Here is a 21,274-nt window from a genome sequence, read left to right as displayed (position 1 = left end):
GAGCCCCGGCCACGCCGTGCCCCGGGTTGGTGGCTTTGAATTGGCGGGCGCTGGCCTCGCCGCCCCGGCGGGCGGAGCGCGGGCGGAGGCGCCGCCGGCCGGCAGGGGCGCTGCCGGCGGCGGGGCGGGAGAAGCGGAGCGGCGGCGCTGCCATTCCCCGGCTGCGCGGCCGCCTCCTCCCCTCCGCCTCTTCCTGGCCGCGGCCAGAGGAGCTGTGCTGGCAGCGGGGAGGCGGCGGCGGCGGCGCCCAGCTCCCGGCCCGCCATGGCGATCCGCAAGAAGAGCAACAAGAACCCGCCGGTGCTGAGCCACGAGTTCATCGTGCAGAACCATGCGGACATCGTGTCCTGCATGGCCATGATCTTCCTGCTGGGGCTCATGTTCGAGGTGAGGCGGCACCGACGCCCCCGCCGGAGGTCCTCTTCCCGCTTCCTCCCGCTCCACCGGAGGCTGGAGGAGAGACAGGGCGCGGGAGTGCCGTGGCAGCAGGGGAGGCTGTGCGGGCTGCGGTAGAACCCTGCGGCTGCCCCCGATCAGCGCCGCCGCCTCCCGGCGCACCTGCCCGCCGGCCCACGCCCGACCCGCTGTACGCGGGCACGGGAGCGACCCCCGCCCGCCGCACCGCCCGAGAATCACCGCGGGCGCCCTCCCCGCAGCGCATCCCCGCTTCCCCGGGTGGAACGCCCTTCTCCCCGGCTCGGCTTGGACAGGCGCGGCCGTGGCTATCGCCAGGACCCGGGTCCCGCTTCCCCGCCGCCGCGGGCGGGAGGCCGTGCGGGGCCGGGAGCGGGGCGGCGCGCTGCCCGCCGCGGCGGCGGGAGTTCCTGCGGGCGGCGGGGTTACGTGGCAGCCGGGGAGGGAGGGAGGAGTGCGCGGCACGGCGGGGAGGGGGCGGGGGGCGAGGCCCGGCCGCGACAGCCGATCCCCCGCTCTTTGTGTGCGCGGCCCCGCCGGGCCCCGCCGGCACTACGGTTCCCGGCGGGCGGCGCGGCGGGAAGGGAAGGGAAAGCAGCGGTGACGTGTCCTTACGGCCGCCGCTCGGGTCCCCCTGCCCGCGCCCCCGCCCGCGGAGCATCCCGGGGCTGCCGGCGGCTCCAGGCGCCGTGCGGCTGGGCTGGGCTCCCCCGCCGCCTCCTCCCGCCTCGGAGGTGCGCCGAGGTTTGGCAGCGGCGGGGGGGAGCTCTCCCTCCGGCCTGAGGGCTGGCTCTGCTGCAGGCCCTCCGCTCTCTGGGCCCCCATGTTGAATGCAGATGCTTTAAAACGTGCCTTTTGGCGCTGGAAAGGTAACTTACCTGTGTGACTGCCAAAATGTTATCAGTGATCTAAGATCGCTGATCAGCAAATTAAGACACTGTTGACTAAATGTTTCTGGTATTTTAGGCATTTGTTCAGACATTTGTTAAGGCTTATGGACCTTTTTGTTATAGGGATGGTTTTCACGAAGGTTTCATCCAGCTGTTGGTACAGCTCAGCACTAAAGGCCATTGGAGTTAGGAAGTAGATAGGTAGATAGAAAGTGAAAACAGGGCGGACCAGCTACACTATTGTTTTTGGGTTTGCTATCAAAAATCACCAAAGCACTGTTACATGGTGATTTTCTGGGGAATGAAGTCAAAGAGGTAAACCTAAACTGTTTCTTTTTGTGCCTACATCAGGCTTACTGTATTAACGGTATTACTGGTAGGTTTAGAGGTTTTGAGGGATTGAATGTGCTGAATTCTTTTGTTTCCGGTTTTTTTAATCCACTGTGTTTTCTAACCCAGTGTAAAAAGGCCGTGTGTCATTGTTGGTACAGATGTGGTATGTTGCAATTTCTTTAATGCTTTGATACAGATACAGGAAATCACTTGCTGTGGTTAATGTTGGTATGTTAAGGTGTTTACACTGTCTGTCTTGTACAATTCCAGTATTGAGAGTAGCTGACAGAGCCTTCAAAGGGCAGTTCAGAATTGAGTACTGTTTCGAATTGTCCTCTGAGTGCTCCCTTGAAGAATAGGGAGCCCAAGGCAACTTCACTAATTTGAGCAAACTAGTTGGATTCCCTGAAGTTACATGGTCTGAACAGTCTGCCACGTATTCAGGATTTCATAGAAAATCTAGGGCTTGTTGACAAAGCACTGGTTTTAAAAATCTCACTTCCTATGAATAATTAATACTAGTAGTAACCTAGTCATTATCTTCAGACACTCAACATACCCTTCCAGGATTACTTAAGGACCTTGGGTTTTTTGTTAGCCCTATTAATTACCGCATAGACACTGGCTTTTTACAGCAATGAGAAACCATCTGATCATGAATATGGTGAAGCCCAGTTATTTTTTCCTCTCATTTAGGGCATGTTTATTCAGGTTAGGATTCAGTGAAGATGTGTTATAGAAAGAAATAAGCTGCTTATTGACAAATAATAACTTGTACTCCATCTTATATATTGGGGATTTTAGAATGTCCCCACCCCACTCCTCAAAGAAAGCCATTAGGAGAACATCTTCTCTTCAAACTGTTTTGATTCATTCTGTTTTTTCTTACAGCTCATCATAAAGGGGTAGTACCACTAATGCTAAATTTAATTTAATTTGTTTTATGCTTCTTGCCGAAGGATCCCCAGGGTCAAAAGAATGGAAATTGTACTGAGTTGGTATCCCACTGGCCTGAAATTGTTTTCTGTTGTTTATGCCTTTTTTCCTTCCCTGTCCACATTTTTCGGATCACCCACAGATTTATAAATATGATAACTGACTTCCAAATTTTGTCAAATATGAAAAGTACTTTTAAATAAAGTTTATTCTCAGCCACTGCTGAATACATCATGGTCTAGGGACTCATTGATATTGCACATTGTGTTAATGTGATAATACAGTATGGACTAAAGACAGAATTGTAGCGTGTGTTTTCATTTTAGTTTTGCAGGAAAGGCTGTATATAAGTAACATTTTCAAGGATCTTTCATTTGGCAGGTTGAGTAGTCTGTAATTAAACCTATAGAGACCACGCCATGTGTGCTGCCCTTGGAAAGTCAGGTGCAGTTGTGAGATAATGGGAGTTGGTCAGTTTTTTGGGAGGAGACAAACTTGCTGGGCAAGGGTGCCAAAAGTCTGGGCAAATGTTTTCAGTTTAATGTCGTTTATTTCCATTAGAATTTACAGCACTTTTGGTTTTTTCTCTTTTAGATTACAGCAAAAGCAGCCGTCATTTTTGTTACACTTCAGTATAATGTTACCATTCCTGCCACAGGTATGTATCTTGCAGGAGGTTAGTTAGAAGACAATGTATCAGACATTATTGGTGTGCCATGCTTCCTAGACTTGACAGGAAGGGAACTTGTCACTTTCAATAGGTAATGGTCAGCTTTCAAGGATTTCACTTTATTTTTATTAAAACACTGTTTTAACTAATTAAGTTAGAGACAGTGTTTGTGTTCTGCTGGATTCGTTATTAGTGCTGAAATACCATCTGACTGGTAGATAAGTTCACATGAATTCTTACTCTGGCTTTACAGGTGATAATTTTTAATAATCAAAGTGGGGTGATAGTTTAACATATTTTTATTGTCCACTTTTAGTGTATTTGGGTAAGCTTCCTAAGTGCACTTAAGTTTTTAGTTTTATAGTATCTTTCCAGAGTCAAATTGATGGAGAAGATAACTGTAAACAATCTAGTGACCTAGTTCATGGTGGCAATTTAATTTGACTTTTATTTGTTCAGCTGACTACAAGCTACTTCTGTCTGAATGGTTTCACTCTGAGAAATAAACTTATGAACTATTAAACTGTATAGGTGCCTAACAGTTAATTCTCTTTGTGTTTCAGAAGAACAATCTGCAGAAACAATCTCTCTCTATTACTATGGCATCAAAGACTTGGCTACAATTTTCTTTTACATGCTTGTAGCAATAATCATACATGCTATAATTCAGGAGTATGTACTGGATGTAAGTACAAAATGTTAATTCCTTTCATCAAGATAATTGTCAGGTTTTAATTAGACTTCAAGACTATTCACTTTGAAGTAAACTTCTGCATTAAATTTTTTAACTGTAAAAGCATGCATTAAAACTTTTAGGTACTCTAATGCAATTACCAAATAAATGTGAAGTACTGCAGCATATGAATAACAGTGGACTTTCATTTCAGAAAATTAACAGGAAAATGCACTTTTCAAAAACAAAGCATAGCAAGTTCAATGAGTCTGGGCAACTTAGTGCATTCTACCTTTTCTCCTGTGTTTGGGGAACGAGTATTCTTGTCTCTGTAAGTATGCTTTCTCTTCTGTTTCTATTGTGAGATTTCAAAAAATTCACTTATGTTGATAATAAATATAGTTTTGGCTTATTTTTCTGGTTTTAGCTGGCTTTATTTTTAAAGTGGGGACAAGTTTAAGGATTCTGTTTAGTCATAACTGAGTATAAAGTCAGTAGTGTTACTGTTGGTCAGTCTTGAGTAGATTTACTGTCAAACTGAATAAGATAAAACCATTTAACTTTATTGTGGTATTTAATTCTCTGTAGGTTTTTTAGCATTGGTTTATTAACATAAAATAAATGTTTAGAAAACACCACACATAGCATTCTGGAACCTAGGGAATGGGTATATGACAGATTGCTGTAACCTCAGGTCGCTGTGTGCTTTTAGGTGACATACTCTTTGCTAGTGGCTGGATGTATATGAGCTTAGCTCAGAGAAAGGGAAGACTTGCCTTTTTTTTTTTTTTTTTTTTCTTTCTTTATTTTAACATAAGAACTCATGGAAAACCTTTCTTTCTCTTAGTTAAGTTGAAAGTTTGTCAGCAGTTTACAAGAGAAGACTTGTGGCTAGTAATCCTGGAATAATTTCCATCTCATAAGGACGTTCTATCTTGAAAAATTGCCTGATTTGTTTTGTTGCTTTTTATTTTCCTAAGCCCATGCAACTCTTGTTTTGGGGATTTGTTTTCTTGGTTGGTTTGGTTTTGTTTATTTGTGATTTTTTGGGGATTTTCAAAAAAGTAAATTTATGGATCTGCAGCTTTTACTTGTGTATGTATATGTATTTTTTGTGTATACACATGTGCACATACATAAATGCATATATGTACACCCAGTCATTATTTCTGACCAGAAAGTAGCATCTTAGAGTGTTTATTTGGGTTTTTTGTTTGTCCTTTTCTTTTTTTAGGAGAACTATATATCAGATCCCACCTCTCTGTGGAGGGACTATCCGCACACTCTGATTCCGTAAGGCCTCTTCCTTCGAGGATTGCTGGGGGAGAGGAGGGAGTGTTTTAAGCCTAGGGTGTGTCATGTACAATCTGTGTAGAATAAGTAGTTTGTAAAACTATATTAGTCACTAATGTGGTTTTGCTTGTATTTATGTGGGCTCAATTCTTTAACAACTTGTAGCATACAAAGTTTTTTTTGTGTAGATTATTACTTAAAGAATTCCATTTTTGCAAACTTTGTCTGAATGATTTTGTTATTAAAGATATTAGTTTAGACTTGGCTGGCATGAAGGATCTGTATTTTTTCTTTCTTTAAGAGACAGTGATAAAATGAGTTCACTAGAAGCTTCTGAAATGTTTTAAGTTTATTCATAATAAATAATATTCTTCAATTCTTGCTGTATTGTACAGGTTTCAAATGAAGTTTTTCTACATCTTACAGTTAGCATACTGGTTTCATGCTTTTCCTGAACTGTACTTTCAGAAAACAAAAAAAGTAAGTTCAAAATGTAAATGGGAGGAACTCCAGAGCAAGGTGGCTTTTTTTCTTTTCAGTTAAATCCTAATTGCAGTAAAATTGCTAAATATATGTTGTGTAAATAAAAATCACTAGTGTTTCTCATCCACTGGAAGAATTTTCCCTCAAGCAAGTGATTGTGAGATTTTCTTTTCAACTCTTGGGTTTTTTTTTCCTTTGTTTCTCAGAGTTGATAGTCTGAATAGGCTCATTGAAATCACAGTTGCTTCATGAATCATGATATAGGTGTAGAATATAAACTGTGAATAATTCTATACATCAAAGGAGTATGAAAGTCTGGGATTTGATTTAAATAGCATTTAAATGTGTGGATGAAAATGGGACATGAGCTGGCAATGTACCTTTGCATCCCAAAAAAGCAGGTGTCACCTGGGCTGCATAACAAGCAGGGACCAGCTGGTTGAGGGAAGGGATTCTTCCCCTCTGCTGTGCTCTGGTGAGACTGCCCTGGAGTGCTGCATCCAGCTCTGGGGTCCCCAGCACAAGAACAGTGTGCATTGGTTTGAGCAGGTCCAGAGGAGGGCCGTGGAGATGAACAGAGGGCTGGAGCACCCCTTCTGTGAAGGCAGGCTAAGAGAGTTGGGGGCGTTCCACCTGGAGAAGAGAAGGCTCCGGGGAGAGCTTATAGTGGCCTCTCACTGTTTGAAAGGGGCTTATAGGAAAGATGGAGAGAGACTTTTTATTGGGGTCTGTAGTGACAAGGAACAGTGTTTTTGAAAGAGTTTAGAGTAGATTTAGAAGGTTTTGAAAAGTTGAATAGATGTGAAAAAATTCTTTATGGTGAGAAACTGGAACACAATGCCCAGAGAAGTGTGAATTTGTTTTCATTTGAAGTGTTCAAGGTCAGGCTGGATGGGGCTTTGAGCAACCTGAACAAGTGATAGGTGTCCATGGTATAGAGGTTGGACTAGGTGATCTACAAAGGTATCTTTGAGCCCAAAACATTCTGTAACTAGGTTGCATCTCTTTTGCCTGTTCTGCTTTATTCAAGAAAATGAAACATAGGTGTTACATAACCACAGGTCTTTGTACAGGAGCCTAGAAGAGGCTTAGTTAAATAGTAACAAAATGCACTGGTTTTATGCTGCTCAGCTGCAGTATAAATGCTATATTGCAGAAACACTGCAGCTGACGTTCTCTTATTGTGCTAGTGATACCTTCCAAATTTGACTTCACAACCAAGTGTGGAGATTTTTCTTAAAATAACTTCAAGAAAGCTGTCACAAGTGGCCTAAGTGCTGTCTGTTGAATAGTAGTGTTTTACTTGGTCTCCTTGAAATTGTGCCCTCTGACTTCTGCATGAAGTTTAAAGAGTGATAGTTCATTTGTTTTAGCATTGTTGATATTTCTTCAACCATAGCTTAACCTCTACCATCTTGGCTTACTTGCCTTATTCCTTCTCTTGAACAAACTGGCAGCTTTTACTCAGGCCTAGTTATCTATTTTGCTGACATAAACAAGAAAAGAACTTCGCAGTTCTGGTTCCTCTATAGTCATGTATACCTCATGCATTATTCCACAAGGCCTGCAGTCTCTGACAGTTTGTTTAAGCAGGCAGCATGGGCTGCTTAAATGTTATCTCAGTTCTAAAGTTAAAGTGTCGTAGGCTGGTCCTGGTTGTGCTTGGAGAAACCAAGTGTGTGTATTTACTGTGTCTTTATCTGAAATAACCAATTTTTAATTTTCTTTCAGATAATTTAGAGTAGGTCTTTCTCCACCTGTTTTCTTGCTCTTTGTGTATTATGAGGGTGATGTTTGCTGTTGTCATAATTGTTTGATTCTGTAGGTTTGTTGGATGTGATACTGAGTATTGAATAACATAGTGTAGCTCTTGTAAGATTAAAATTTTAGGCCCTTTTTACAAGATAAAGCTAAAGATCCTTGCTTGAAGTTTAGAGAATCTCTCCAAAAAGAAGTTTTCTTAAGCACAACTCAATGTATTCTGCTACCACTCCAAAAGAGATTTTTATTGTGGTCTGGCATTCTTCAGGAGTTCTTTTGTTCACAGATGGCACAATCTGCTTTCCATGTGCTGTGTGTCTTGCTCTTTCTTATTTCATCTCCATGAAGTGTTCAGTTTAATAGGGCTGACTAAAGCCTGACTTAAAGTGGGACCATGTGCTTTACTGGTTAGTAACAATATTCTTTGTATCTGCCAGAAACAGTGTGCCAGAATTTTGGATAGCCTTGACTTTTTAAAATTGATGTCAACACTTGGAAAACCTTTCATTTTGATTTGTAGACTGTTATTTTATTCTGTAGCAATCTGACAATTTGATGGGCAGCAAACATGTGGAACTGTAGGATCTGATGATACAGGATACAGTAATACATACCAAATAAGAAATGTAATAACTTGTATATATTCACAGTGGTCATAACAAATGAAAGTGGATCCTTTTTAAAAGCATCTTTCCATGTTTGATGCCTTTTCTCATAGTAGCACATGTAAGATACTGACTGTGACTGGTAAGTGAGCAATAAGTTATGTGTGGAATTAGATGTTCCAGGCTGAGTGATTCAGTGCCAGACCAGAGCACGTTAAGGTAGCTGATACACCAAGAAGAATTTCCAAGACTAGGGAATAGTTTGTAATAACAGATAACATAGTACAGTACTGTGTAACATTGTGTATAACACATGGTCACTCTTTTCTTCCAAATAGGAAGATATCTTTCGCCAGATTGTCTACATTGGACTTTACCTCTTTCATATTGCTGGAGCCTATCTCCTGAAGTAAGTAAATTGTAAAATTTTGCTGGCTCCATTCTTTGCCTTAAATATCTAACAAAACGTCTGAATGTTTGTTTTATTTGTTTTGATAGTCTGACCCACCTTGGACTTGTTCTTCTGGTATTGCATTACTTCGTTGAATTTCTTTTCCACATATCCCGTCTTTTCTACTTCAGTGATGAAAAATACCAGAAAGGGTAAATAGTCTTTGTCTTTAAAAATCCTGTAATTTCTGTCTTAGAGCCTTTTGCATTTAACTAACCAGAAACCAAAATTACAAGGGAGTTCAAACAGTGTTTCTTAAGCAACCACAGTTGTCCAGACTAGTGTTAGTACTTATATTTCTAAATCATCAGTATGCTTTCTACTTTGTTTTAGCCTATTTAAGTAAATATTAATAGCAGTATTCAATTAAATAAATCACTCAATGTATACCAATGTGGGAGTTTTTTTACGTTTTGTAGAGAAAGGAACAGGATAGATTGCTAATACAGCCAGCACTGTAGGAACTGAAAATGTGCTTTTGTTCTAATAGTACTGCAAAACACTTTCCTCTGAGTTGAAATCAGTTTTCATAACATAATACAAGATGAATTTAAGATAGGTGCAAAATCATGTATTTAGGTAAGTTCTTACATTTCAAAGAAATTTGCATTGTTAGTGCATGTGTTTCGAATGGAAACTTTATTTAATGTTTGTGGTGTTTCTATTTCTAGATTTTCACTGTGGGCAGTTCTTTTTGTTTTGGGAAGGCTTCTCACCTTGATTCTCTCAGTCCTCACATTTGGCTTTGGACTGGCAAGAGCAGAAGATCAGCAGCTGAATTTCAGTACTGGGAACTTTAATATCCTGGCTGTTAGGTATAGTAAACCTGGAACAGTTCTTAAGCGTGTGCTGTAAACCCATGTTAAATACACAACGTAAGTGGCATGGTACTAATGCCAGTAATTCTGAATCATTGTTTTCATGCAACCAATGGGATCAATAGGAATAGCTTATGTAAGAAACTTTTAAGGCGCAGTGAAATGAATTGACTGCATTTAGTCTACAGCTGAGAAATCTGTAACTGGTTACCCTTATTTTCTTTGTTAAAAAAAACCCAAGCAACCAAAAAAATAAAAAGCAAAACCAAACAAACAGAATTAATAGGAATATATTACAGACACTACTTTCAAATGTTTTAAAGTTAATAAATTTAATTCTAAATACAATTGCTATCTTAGAGGTCAAGGTATTTGTGCCCAGAGCAGCTTTGGTCTCATTTGCAGATTACTGCCTCTTTCTCTGCCTTTCTTATGGCTCCTATTGCTGCTGTGTGATCCAACTGCCTGCCTTCTTATGACTGCAGAAAAGGAAGTTATTGAAACTTTGACAATGTCAGCATTACCTTGCAAAATTGATACTCTGAGCTGCAAGACAGTCTTAAACCATTTTCAGCTGGTACTGCTTGGTACCCTGAGAGTAATTCTGAGAAAGACAGTAGGAAAGAAATGTAGTACTTGTCAGTTTTGATGGGCAAAGTTTTCACTATCACTCTATCTGGTTTTGATCATCTGTACTTAAGCCTATGCAAGTGAACTCTTGGCTCAGAAAATGGATGTTACCAGGAGGAGTGGGTGGAAAAAAAATCCTGAGGTGTTCTATCTTCCTTTTTTGTTTGAATAATGAGGCAAAGTTACTGATAAAACTTTACCTATTATTTGTTTCTAGAATCAGTGTGCTGGCCTCCATCTGCATGACCCAAGCATTTATGATGTGGAAGTTCATTAATTTCCAGCTTCGGAGGTGGAGAGAGCATTCTTCTTCTCAGCCTCAGTCAGTGAAAAAGAAGTTTGTATCAGCTAAAGGAAAGACCTCCAGAAAAGAAAGAGGTTTGTAGTTTCAGTTTTTCTGCTCCTTTGACTTCTCAAAACCAACTTCAGGTCACTAAAGAAGCATTTTGTTTAACTTCTGATTGAGATGACTCAGCTAGAGAAGCAGTACTGGGGAATATTACTGTGGGAAGAATTGATTTTTAAGAAAAACCACTATATATTGTTGGGTTTTCTAACTGCCCAAATTAAGGAATTACTGCAGTTTTTTTAGTTAATGCAGCATGATATTTTTATTCTCTTTAATTTCATTACTTGAACAAAGTGTGTCATGCTTATGTTTTGTTCTCTTACATAAAGGGAACAGATGCAATTTTACATCTCTTCTCTTAGACATTTATTTGTAAAATTTTCTTGCTGTGGATTTCAAGCTTCTTTTTCATTGCCACAAAATTCTGAGGATTTAGAGCAAAGAGATAGTTTGATGATCCACACAGTAAAAAGTTTTGTGTTGGACTGTTTTTACAAAAACCAGGAATTGGTAGTTCTTTAAGGAAAGGTAATAACACCTTACTACTCTAAACCTGTGTTGAAGTATTTGGAAATTAACTGAAGAGTCCAGGTTTGACTTTTTAATTATGTCACACCTTTTTTGTGGAAAGGGTATGAAAGATGAACAGAATGCTCTTTCTTCTGAGAAAAAATTATGTGCTCTTTTAAAAAAAAAAAAATTAAATCCCTGTACTTCAGTATATCTGTTGCACCAACAGTTCAACTCCAGTGTATTTAACTGCTAGCTTGAATAACTTCTGCACCCTTTTGAAATGGCAGAAGTTGTTTCAAAAGCTTTCTTCAGCATGATCCTTTGCTCCCAATCATGTATTACCAATCTGTTCCACTTTTTGATATATTGAAAGTAGTGTGTGTCAAGACTATTTGCACTGAGAACTGAGATTTGTGGTGGGAGATCAATAATTTTTTTATTTCTCCCAAGTTTCTATTTTTATTAAAATCAAGTGTTTTAGAGTACTGCTGCACTCCCTTTAGATGATTTGTAATTATCACAACTTGGCTTTTGTGTAGTGTTAGGGTTTTTTTTTCATCTGAAAATTCAGTTGGAATTTTTTTTTTTAATTGAGTGAAGATAGTTTCCTATGTAAGTGTCCTGTTTAATCAGAGCTTCATGTTCATGGCCTTCTCACTATGGTTGTTTTTTTTGTTGTTTTTTTTTTAATTTAAGTATTTTATGTCAAATAATTTTAAAATATGTGCCTTGGTCAGGGAGTCAGAAATGTAATAGCTTTTTAAAAATCTCTTAATCTATTTCATTCATGTAATTCAGTGAATCTGCTGGGTTTCACCCAACTTCAGTGGAGACTTGCAAGTGATAAACAAATAGTGAAAAAGTCAGTTAATTGGAGTTGTGGTTTAATTCACAGAATAATTTAACTATGCCTGTCTTGAACACTGAAGAATTTTATTCCTTATTTGTAATGAACATAAAAGAACTCCATTCAAATTCTTCTGTTTTGAATACTCCTGTTACATTATCTGTTCAGAACACTTACATAGGGTACAGCAAAGCAGTATTTTTGAAAGAGTAATATATGCAACTGAATTGTTTAAAACACTTTTTTTTGTGTGTGTGTGTGTGTGTGGTTGAATTTTTTTGGGGGGGAGCCAGGGCACAATAAAATGTGTTACTTTTAGTCTATGCCAAAAGCAAGAAATGACAGTAAAAAATCCTGCTGGTGATGTAGGTGAGATATATAGCCACATACTGATTCATGTTCTTTGTTGTTTTACCTAAACTGTTTAAGAAAATATGATTTCAGTTAGCTGGCTTGGATCTAATTAATTATATGTAAGTTTCTTTATTTAAAAATAATTCAAACATTTTCAGAAATATCCAAAGCCACCTTATGTAGGCTTAAAATGGTGGTGTCATTTACAGCCAGATATGTGGTCAAACAGACTTTGACTCTTTGGGCCTGTGTCTGGTCTTGTGCTCATGTGTAGTTGTCATTGTTACATTTTTTTGTTGCTTGTTTGCATAAATGGGAGCATTTGGGTGTCATGGGAGAAAGAGGGAGGCCAACAGCTGTTTTTGTAGACTGTCCATACTCTAGTGACCTTCAGCACTTCTGCAGATAGAAAAAATAAGTTTACCCAGTCCTTTGTAAAAATATATCAATATTTATATATTATAATTGTTTAAAAGCACCCAAAAAACCAGCAGCTGTTGCTTGAAGTCAGAATGATGTGAGTCAGAGCAGAGATGTTAGGCTGCAAGCATTGTAGCTGGCTATGCACTGTGCTCTTTAGATCTGTTTTATAAATATAGTTACTGTCAGGCAACATCTGTTTCCTTGGTTGTGGTGAAAATGAATAAAGGGAGTGTTGGAGTTCTGGATGCTGAGAATTTTAGACTTTCTGTGCTGACACACTCCAACTCCCAGGAGAGCACTACATTTGACCTGAAGCTGTGGAGAAGGCTTCCAAAATTAACTGATAACACTAGGATTATGAGTGCGTAGTTAGTTAGAAGAGTGTAATATCACAAGGTAAAAAATTTAGAGTTTGAAGTTCTAAAATAATATATATAGAACAAGATAGAAGTTGTAAAGCAAAGCATAAGCTAGTCCTTCTTTACTTTCTTCTTCCCTCTTCTTCTTAAGTTTAAATAGTATTTTGTAATTAGACAAAAAAGTCTGCATTGCGGACTTTGACTAATTAGTTATTAGATTAAAAGTGAAAATAATTTAAGTATAATTTCTTAATTAAATAGTTTAACCTTAAAAAACTTTATAACAAAAAATTGTTAACCATTTTATATCTTATTAGTAAAAAACTACCCAAAAAACACTACCTATGAGACTATAATATAAATAAGAAATAACAAACAGCTAAATCTAAGCACAAACTATCATCTCAAGTACCTTTGTGTTCTTAGGTAGGTGCCTGATCTTGAACTCTTTCCACCTACACATACTCATTGCATATCTGAACTAGTGTTTTACTTCTGTCTGTCTTATCTATGTAAATATCTTCATCATAAAGTAAGTGGATTCTGTATGTTAAAGTTTATGCTTTAAAAAATGTGAGTGTATCTGTGTATAAGGGATTTCCTCTATGTATCAAATACTTGTAAAGGTAAGCAAAGGAGTGTAATTTTAGCAAGAATTATGAGGTAGGTGGGATAAATAATTAAGACTTGTAGCAGAGATCTCTGTATATACTGTGTCCAAAATTTCACAGAGCCATTTCATCTTCAAGTTGTACTTTACTTTTGCACAAAATGTCTTCTAAAATATCATAACTGGTCTTCATTTTCAGTCTAGATGTATATAATGGACAGATTTCAGTGTCTTGCCACATCAGGAAACTGGAATTTATTGTAGTAAACTTTAAATATTGCAGTTTGAAAAAACTTCATTATACTGTTGTGCTCTGAATGACAATTAAGAGGTTTAACGAAGAAGGTACATCAGAAAAGAAGTTAAAGGCTGTTTGTGTAGAACCCACAAAAATGTAATAAAATATGAAGGTCTCACTGTATTTGAAAAGTGTTTTTTTCTTTTTTTCTAGAAAATGGAATAAATGGAACAGTGACCTCAAATGGAGCAGACTCGCCTCGCAGCAGGAAGGATAAATCCTCGTAAAACTGGGTTTTCTTAAGTTAATTGACTAATGTCCCCAAAGAATCTGCTTTTTACATGGATGGCCCTTCAGCACTAGAGATATTATGGATTAAAGAAAATACAATTCATGTTTTTTGATTATTGCTGTTGTTTTGAGAAACTTTTTTTAAAAAACCATTTTGACTAAGGAAAAAGGTTTATCTCTCTTCAAATATTTGGGGGGAGGATTCAACACTTTTTAAAACACATTGACACTTTTTTAAATATTTACTGTGATGAAATAACTTAATGAGGATCACTGTTGCAGTGTATTATTTCCTTCCAGTTTTTGTAATCTTGGTGATACTGTTCTACCAACTTCACTTTTTCCAAGTTCCTCAAGAAGTATTGCAAAATTGAAGTAAAAACATAGTATGCATATTCAGATACTCTGGGTTTTCAGTTAGTTACCTTGACTCAAATTTACATTTCAATTTGGGATTCCAAGACCACACCAATAGACCTCTTTATTTGGTAGTTACTATAGCTGCACAATGTCTGCTCTAAGAATTGCCCCGTATCATTAAAACAAAACTGAACTAATTGGAAAAGTTGCAGAGTCTTATTGTTTGTTGGTTAGAAATCTCTTACGAGGAGCACAACACTTTTTTGAGGTATAGCTTTTAGCACCTGAAAATTAGAAGGGAGTGTGTATGGTGATAGAAAGAGTTGCTTTGAGTAGCACTGTCCACTTCTGTCTGTGCTTTTGAAGTGTATGTATCTTGGAGAATTAGTGTGCATTGGGCCTTCTTTGAAAACTTGTCTGTCTGATTTTACAGGTGGAGGTTATTACAATATGTTGTGTTTGTTCTGGGAGGCAATCAGTGCTCCATGAAGAGGGAATTAGATAAATGGATCAAGTGATGAGAAACATTCCTTTATTCTAACTGCTTTGCTTTGTTTCACCTCTGTTAGGAAATAGTTTGATTTCTCCTATATATATTTTTATGAAAAAAATATTTAAAAGCTACAGCTTCTTAAAACTGATTTATTGTGACCTCTGCTACAACTGGAAAAATCTAAATTTAAGAATTTTTCCATTATCTTTCATAATTGTATTCAATGTGAAACCTTGTCCAGTTAGTTTTCCAGTTTAATATGCAGATAATGTTTCCTCTGTACACTTTTGTAATGGGTATAATTCAACCTATTTCACTTGAGAATGAGTGAGACAGTTATTGCAGTCTTAAGAAGAAGTTGCTGAATTAGTCTATCAAGTTAACCCAAGTATTGAACTGCTTTTTGATTAAGGAATAATTATGAACAATCAAGCTGATAAATAAAATAATTTTAATTAAAAACTGTCATTATAATGGAGTTTATACCCAACAAAATGATAAATCTGCATTCTGTATTTTCTACAGTTCAATTGCTTACTATTCAGAATAAACATTTCTAGTACAAAATTCTCACTACAAGAAACTATCCATTCTTCAGTTGTTTAGTGCTGTTCAGAGTTATTACAGTATAATTTATTACATGTTTCAGCTGGTTACAGACACAATTCCCAAGTATGTGGTTCACAGCTCCTGAAGTGGACTTGGCAGACTTGTACTTGCTTAGCTTGAGGACTCTGGGGTAGTGTGCCCTCTAGTATGCCCAGTCTGCTTCAGTAGAAGTAGGTATCCCATGTCCTGTGACATCCCATGTAGAACTGTGAATCTGTCCAACCTGACCACAAAAGTGGAAAACTGGAACTCGGAACTTCTGAGAGAAACGTATACATTATATACTTGTTGTTCAAAATCATGTTTTGTGTCTGATGTTTCTAGAAAAAACCTTCAAAGATTCTGTGTGCCTTGCTCTCAACTTGTACCTTAAGCCAAAGGGGGTACATTTTAAGTGTCTAGTCTGGTGCTTGGGCTCTAAATCAGTTTGCTTGTGGTATCTGCTTGTACTGGGGCTGAAAGAACCATAAAGGGTGGAGGAACAAATTACGAAGCGGTCATTTAAGGTACTTCTTGAGATCTTCAAGACTTATAGGAGTCTGAGGGTTGTAATAGTTGTTTCCCTAAGGCAAGGCAAACTATCTCTTGTAAACCTCATTCTTTGATGCAGTAGTCTTGAAATGACTTCAGGTTAATTTCCAAAAACTTCAGAAAAATATATTCTTGACTGTTATTACTGACATTGCTTTTTGTCTCCTTTTGGCCTTATGGATGGACATTCTTGTCCTTTGGACATTTACAAAAGCACTTTTGTTTCCACAATGGCTTAATATTCATCATTGCCTTATAGGAGTTGTTGGTATCTATTACCAAGTAATAGAAAGTAACAACAGTTGTTCTAGAATTTTGTTAGAGCGTTGGAAGCCAGTATTTTCTGTCTCTTCTCTCATAACTAAAAATGCATATTTATCATGTTTGATAAATATGAGGCAATACCAGTAATTTTTAATTATCTGCCTTGGGATGGAAACACTCATAAACTTAGAAGATATTTAATTTCTAGTTTGATATTATTTGTTTTAGTGTTAGAGTATTGTTTGGCTGGATAACTTCTTTTGAATTGCTTAAAATTGATTTTCAAATGTTATTGCAGTTTTGGCTCTTTGCTTGTAATCTGAGTTTCAGTAAGATGGAAGAAGATTAGTTGTCTAATCATGTTTTCTTTAATTATGGCATCAAGAAAATTAGAAATGGAAATGACTGAGGAGTTCATTATTATATCCTACTCCAAATAAAATAGGCAGTAGTTAATTTATCCTCATCAATTACGAGGTCCCACAAAGAGAAAGCTTTGTCCATTTAGATGGATTTGAATTGAATAATTAGACAGTGGAGAGAGTTTGTTTGGTTTGTTTCTTTTTCTTAAACCTCCTTCTCTTTGCCTCATCTTGTCAAAACTTTTCAAGATTTAACAACAGATGATTTCAAGCCTTTTTTGAGCCCCAAATGTAGGTTTGGTGCCAGAATATTCTCTCAAAACCAGTATTTTACTTTTAAAGTGGTTATATTTAATTTCAAAGTACAAACAAGGAATGCAGAGCAGCTGAAATTAATTTTCAGAGTTTTAGTTTTCATCTGGACACTTTCTCCTTGACTGGTTGCAAAGACTGATTTCTTCTGTGTGAATCATTCATGAATGTGAAAATACTCTTTGGAAATTCTGTTTTTCTGGTGATCCCATGCCCACACTTAGGAATGGTGAAGGAATCTGCTGAGCAGAGAAAATGCATAGGCTATTTCCTCTAAGTTTAGGTTATGCTGAAGGTAATTATGTATGTTGGGATAATGCATTTAGAAAATCAGCAGTTATTTGTAAGTGTTTGGTATTTTTTCTAAATACTCTTTTTCTTTGAAAATTTTAGTTGTGTTTATGGACTTAAAGTACACAGAATCGTAATAAGCAGTGTGGTCCTCTCTCTGGTATAGGTAATTGGACTTCTGTAAAAAGGGTCAATACACATCTGCAGTCCTTTGTTTTTTGAACATTTCTGACTGACTGCACCTGAGTTGATTTTGCTGGGGGCAAAACTTGCTATGAAAGGGAAGGGAGGATTTCCATAGCCATGCTAGCCTGAAAGTAATGTGGGTTGCTGCCAGAATGGTTGCTCTATCCCTTGCCTTAGCTAGCACCAGCCTTTCTGGTTGCATGGTGAGCTAGACCAGGGAGCTGGTGCACCTGAAAACAAGGATGTTTGGGTTTTTTCCATTGGGTTAGTTGCCTGATAGCAACCCCAGAGTTTTACAAGTAATTATGTGTAAGCAAGAAGAAAAGTTGCAGGGAAAGAACAATCAGGTTCTAAGGCTGCTGCCTCTTTCAACAGCATGTTGCTTAAAAATTACCCTAGATTACAGTGTGGGAGATCTTTAAAGGCTTCCAGTCACCAGTACCAGAAGGGACCTGGCCTCTCTGGTAGTTCCTACATGCCAAATCTATGAAGTATTAATGGATTTTTTTCAGATCTTGTGGGAGAAGGGGAAATACTCATTGTGATTTACTGTACTGAGATACCTCTTATCTGTCATCAGGGTTTCCAAGCAGTGCAAAGAGGATCCTGGCAGTGTAGAAATAGGGATTTTGAAAATGTAGATTGTCCTGGATCAAACAAATAACATTGCTTTCCTTAACAGCCAGGAAATTATGGGGTTTTTTGCTTTTTTGGTGTGAGATTTTTTTTTTTTCTACATCAACCCTTTATGTACTGGAAGAGGTCTTCCAGAGAGCTTCACAAGAATTGCACTGTATGTGAGTCTTGGTACATGGAGGGGAGGATTGTTTGGTTTCTCTTATTTTGTTTTCCTGTTTTCAGGAAGTTCACCAGCTGATTCCTAGGTCATACTTGGGTTTGGTTCCATTTGTGACTCAGCCCTGTGGGCCTGTGTTGTAAATGTTGGAGATTGGCAGTTTCAATAGGCTCCCTGTGCAGTGGTGATCATTGCTGTCCTAATTGTTCTGTCTGGAAAATGTCAGTATTGAAGGGACTTGAACACAAAGTAGAGACAGTGGTGATGTTTGTAACGTTTACAGGCTGGTGGGAGCCTGCATACAGAGATGGTATCTGGAGGGGGGGCTGTGGTGTAATGCCTGAATCTGGTTATGCAAATACTTAGGTTATTTCTGGTGCAGGGTATAAGAATGTCCTACAAAATGAAAGCTTGGGGAATATTTAGAAAATCCTTTAAAAAGAAAAATGCTTCAAAGGACTGACGTCAGTTATCATCTGCTCATCATATTTGAATTTCTTACATTGTGAGCTGTGGATTATCTTTAGAGCACTGGATTAGCCTATGTTCGTTGGTGGGGTTATTTTATATACTGTAAGTTGTTGTTGTGGATGTCTGGTGAGTATGGCCTCTTCACACTGCTCCCTGAACTGTTCAGTTTTGGATCTGATAACCCTAAATCTGTACACAATAAGGAATTTTGTGTGTTCTTCAGGATCAGTGCTGGAGTGTTTTTGGATCAGACGTGCAAAAGAAACATGCACATCCATATGTTGAGTGTCATCAGAACCTTCTTAATGGGAACTGAAACTCTTTAGGATGAATAAAATGCAATACAACTTGGATATAGCTCACATCCACATAACAAGTGCTGTTGTGGGTGACATGGGACTGCTGTTGGCATCTGCCCCTGTCCATTCCCTTTGATGATCAATGGGTGAGGAGTGCTGGGCTGCAGCAGCAGTAGGTTGACTGTTTTCTGCCTTTTAGAGAAGCTCTTTTGATGTTGCCAATTCAAAAGGCAACAACTTTTATTTCTGGTTTAAAAAAAAAAAGCGTACGGCCTAGTTTTGAATCCAATACACTTGCTCTTGATCTCTTTCTATGTGTCCTGTCACTTTTATTTTAGGTTTCTGCAGATACTTTAGTTTTATCCAGCTCAAGGATGGCAAGTCTATGATGTGAGTGCCAGAAATGACAACTCCTTTTTCTTCTTTTGTGTTTGAAACTTCTTGCAGAATCAGAGCAGCTAAAATGTAGCTTTATAGTTCAATAGCATTTCAGTATTCATTCTTTGTCCATATTTATTGTGGTTAACATTAAAGGTCAGGCATTATCGTTCAGCACAACACAGTTGTTACTTCTTCATGCCACACACAAGAGCATTAGGCAATATGATATACTGAACTGAAAAAAAAATGTTGGTCAGTCTGGTTTAACAGAAGTTGATATTCCTGGATGGTTTTGCTTTGCATACTGCAGTTCACTGTCACTGCCTTTCTCATTTAGGAAACTGGGCACCTAAGATCTCCAAATCTCTAGACTGTAGTTTTGCTGCATACGACATGAAAAATTATGGTCTAGAGCTTTGTGTCTCCTTATATTTGCTTTTAAATGTTGAAGACTGTATCTTGCATTGTAATCAACAGATAAATATTCAGCCCATGGTAATAAGAATACTGTAACAGGGTAGGAATTTCAACTCTTGAACTCCAGACTAGAAACCAAGCCAAAACTTAACTCATGTTCTCACGCAGGTGATTCCTCCTCTTTGTTTCTTGATTAATCATTCTCTTTGTTTTGTTTATGTAGATTGTAAGTTCTTGTGGCAAAGGTTGTCTTTCGTGCGTGTGTGTGCGTGCGCGTGTGTACCCAGGACAATGAGGTCTGGAGCCCCAGTCTGTGGAAGCTGTAATAAGCAATCACCTTGATATTGTTTTCCTGGATATCATAATAAAGAATATCGAATTAAAACTGTGCTTGAATAGTCTGTTACAAAAATGGAAGCATGTCAATTGCTTCTGGCCTTGCTTACAGTCCAGCAGCATCAGGGAGATACTGCTCAAAGGCAAATACAGTGTTTTGTTCGGGGATATTCACTTGAACCAGTGAACACCAGAGATGGGAAATCTGCTTAGGCTGAAGAGGAATGGCTTATAACTCAGGCTGGAGCTGGATCTTGCACAAAATTATCAGGAGTTGTGATTTTCAAACCTTCTGCCAGCTTGAGAAACTGCATTGGCCCTCCCTCTTGGGAAGGGGAGAGGCTTGTTTGCTGTAATGTTTGTGCAGCATTTTGTGTCCTTTGAGTAGCACTTTCCAGCTTGAGAGTAACCATGAACTTGGAGAACACCAAGAGCTGTGCTGGGCAGTATCTGGTGGTGCCTGGGAACTTGCTATTCTGATGTGTCCACTCCCTTCAGCTGAACAACTTTTAAAGCCTTTGTAGACTTAATTTTCCCTTGATACAGAAGAGCAAAATTTCATCCAATCTTAATTGGAGCCTCCACACTGCTCTGTTGGTGATTTGGCAATGTGGTGGCATCTGAGAACTGTACCCAACTTAGGGAAAGTTAGACTGCTTTTAGAAAACTGTTACGGTGAATGTTACTTTCCATTAGGTTTGATTTGGTACATTGTAGAGGGAGTATCTACAGATCCCATGAGCTCTGTACTCACTTCAGTTCAAGACACATCAGATTGTTGCTTTTGAAGAGCTGTTGAACTACTTAAATATTTCATTCTTAAAAACCTGCATTTGTAACTTTTAAATCCTCAAACTAATTGAAAGACAATGTTAAGTGAAGATTTGTCTTTCATGAAGGCATGTCTTGTTCTTGACTTCATTGTTAGACATCATAGCTTAAACTGTGGCTTAAAAAGAAATTGTGTTAGAAAATCAATGGAAAACACATAAATTCAAGAACCAGAGCTACTTGCCACTGTTTATACCTGTCAGGTGACAGAAAATCTACTGTAGGTGGTGAGGACAGGTCTTGATGGGTACATGGCATCTAAGATGATTGTAACAACTCCTACTTTCTTTCCCCTTCTGCGCCTCTCAATGTCATCGGCTCACTCTGATGCCAGGTTTGGAGTGATCCAGCAAGTACGGATGGGAAGTGGAGCAGATGGAATCTTAGGAGTCAA

The 21,274-nt window shown here is 38.6% G+C and overlaps 1 protein-coding gene across 2 annotated transcripts; it reads left to right on the top strand.

Moving 5' to 3' along the window:
- Positions 1-203: 203 nt before the first annotated feature.
- TRAM1 (translocation associated membrane protein 1) lies at positions 204-20,098 on the top strand. Of its 2 annotated transcripts, none has more exons than XM_053971128.1 (11): positions 204-387; positions 3,168-3,231; positions 3,807-3,928; positions 4,131-4,247; positions 5,151-5,209; positions 5,605-5,689; positions 8,397-8,467; positions 8,557-8,661; positions 9,181-9,324; positions 10,175-10,335; positions 13,864-20,098. In XM_053971128.1, exons 1-11 carry the CDS (start codon positions 265-267, stop codon positions 13,935-13,937), a joined length of 1,125 nt encoding a protein of 374 aa, XP_053827103.1. In that variant the 5' UTR covers positions 204-264; the 3' UTR covers positions 13,938-20,098. The 2 variants fall into 2 exon arrangements, with proteins under 2 accessions (XP_053827103.1, XP_053827110.1); XM_053971135.1 differs by lacking the exon at positions 204-387 and adding an exon at positions 1,190-1,283.
- Positions 20,099-21,274: the final 1,176 nt, after the last annotated feature.

This window comes from Vidua macroura, chromosome 1 (genome assembly GCF_024509145.1).
Source record: "Vidua macroura isolate BioBank_ID:100142 chromosome 1, ASM2450914v1, whole genome shotgun sequence".
Classification (NCBI taxonomy): domain Eukaryota; kingdom Metazoa; phylum Chordata; class Aves; order Passeriformes; family Viduidae; genus Vidua; species Vidua macroura.
This window is presented reverse-complemented; position numbering and strand designations above follow the sequence as displayed.

Coding starts and splice junctions, on each gene's coding strand:
- TRAM1 (XM_053971128.1), top strand. CDS start 265: ATGGCGATCCGCAAGAAGAGCAACAAGAACCCGCCGGTGCTGAGCCAC. Junction 388..3,167: donor TGCTGGGGCTCATGTTCGAG/GTGAGGCGGCAC, acceptor TTTCTCTTTTAG/ATTACAGCAAAAGCAGCCGT. Junction 8,662..9,180: donor GATGAAAAATACCAGAAAGG/GTAAATAGTCTT, acceptor TTCTATTTCTAG/ATTTTCACTGTGGGCAGTTC.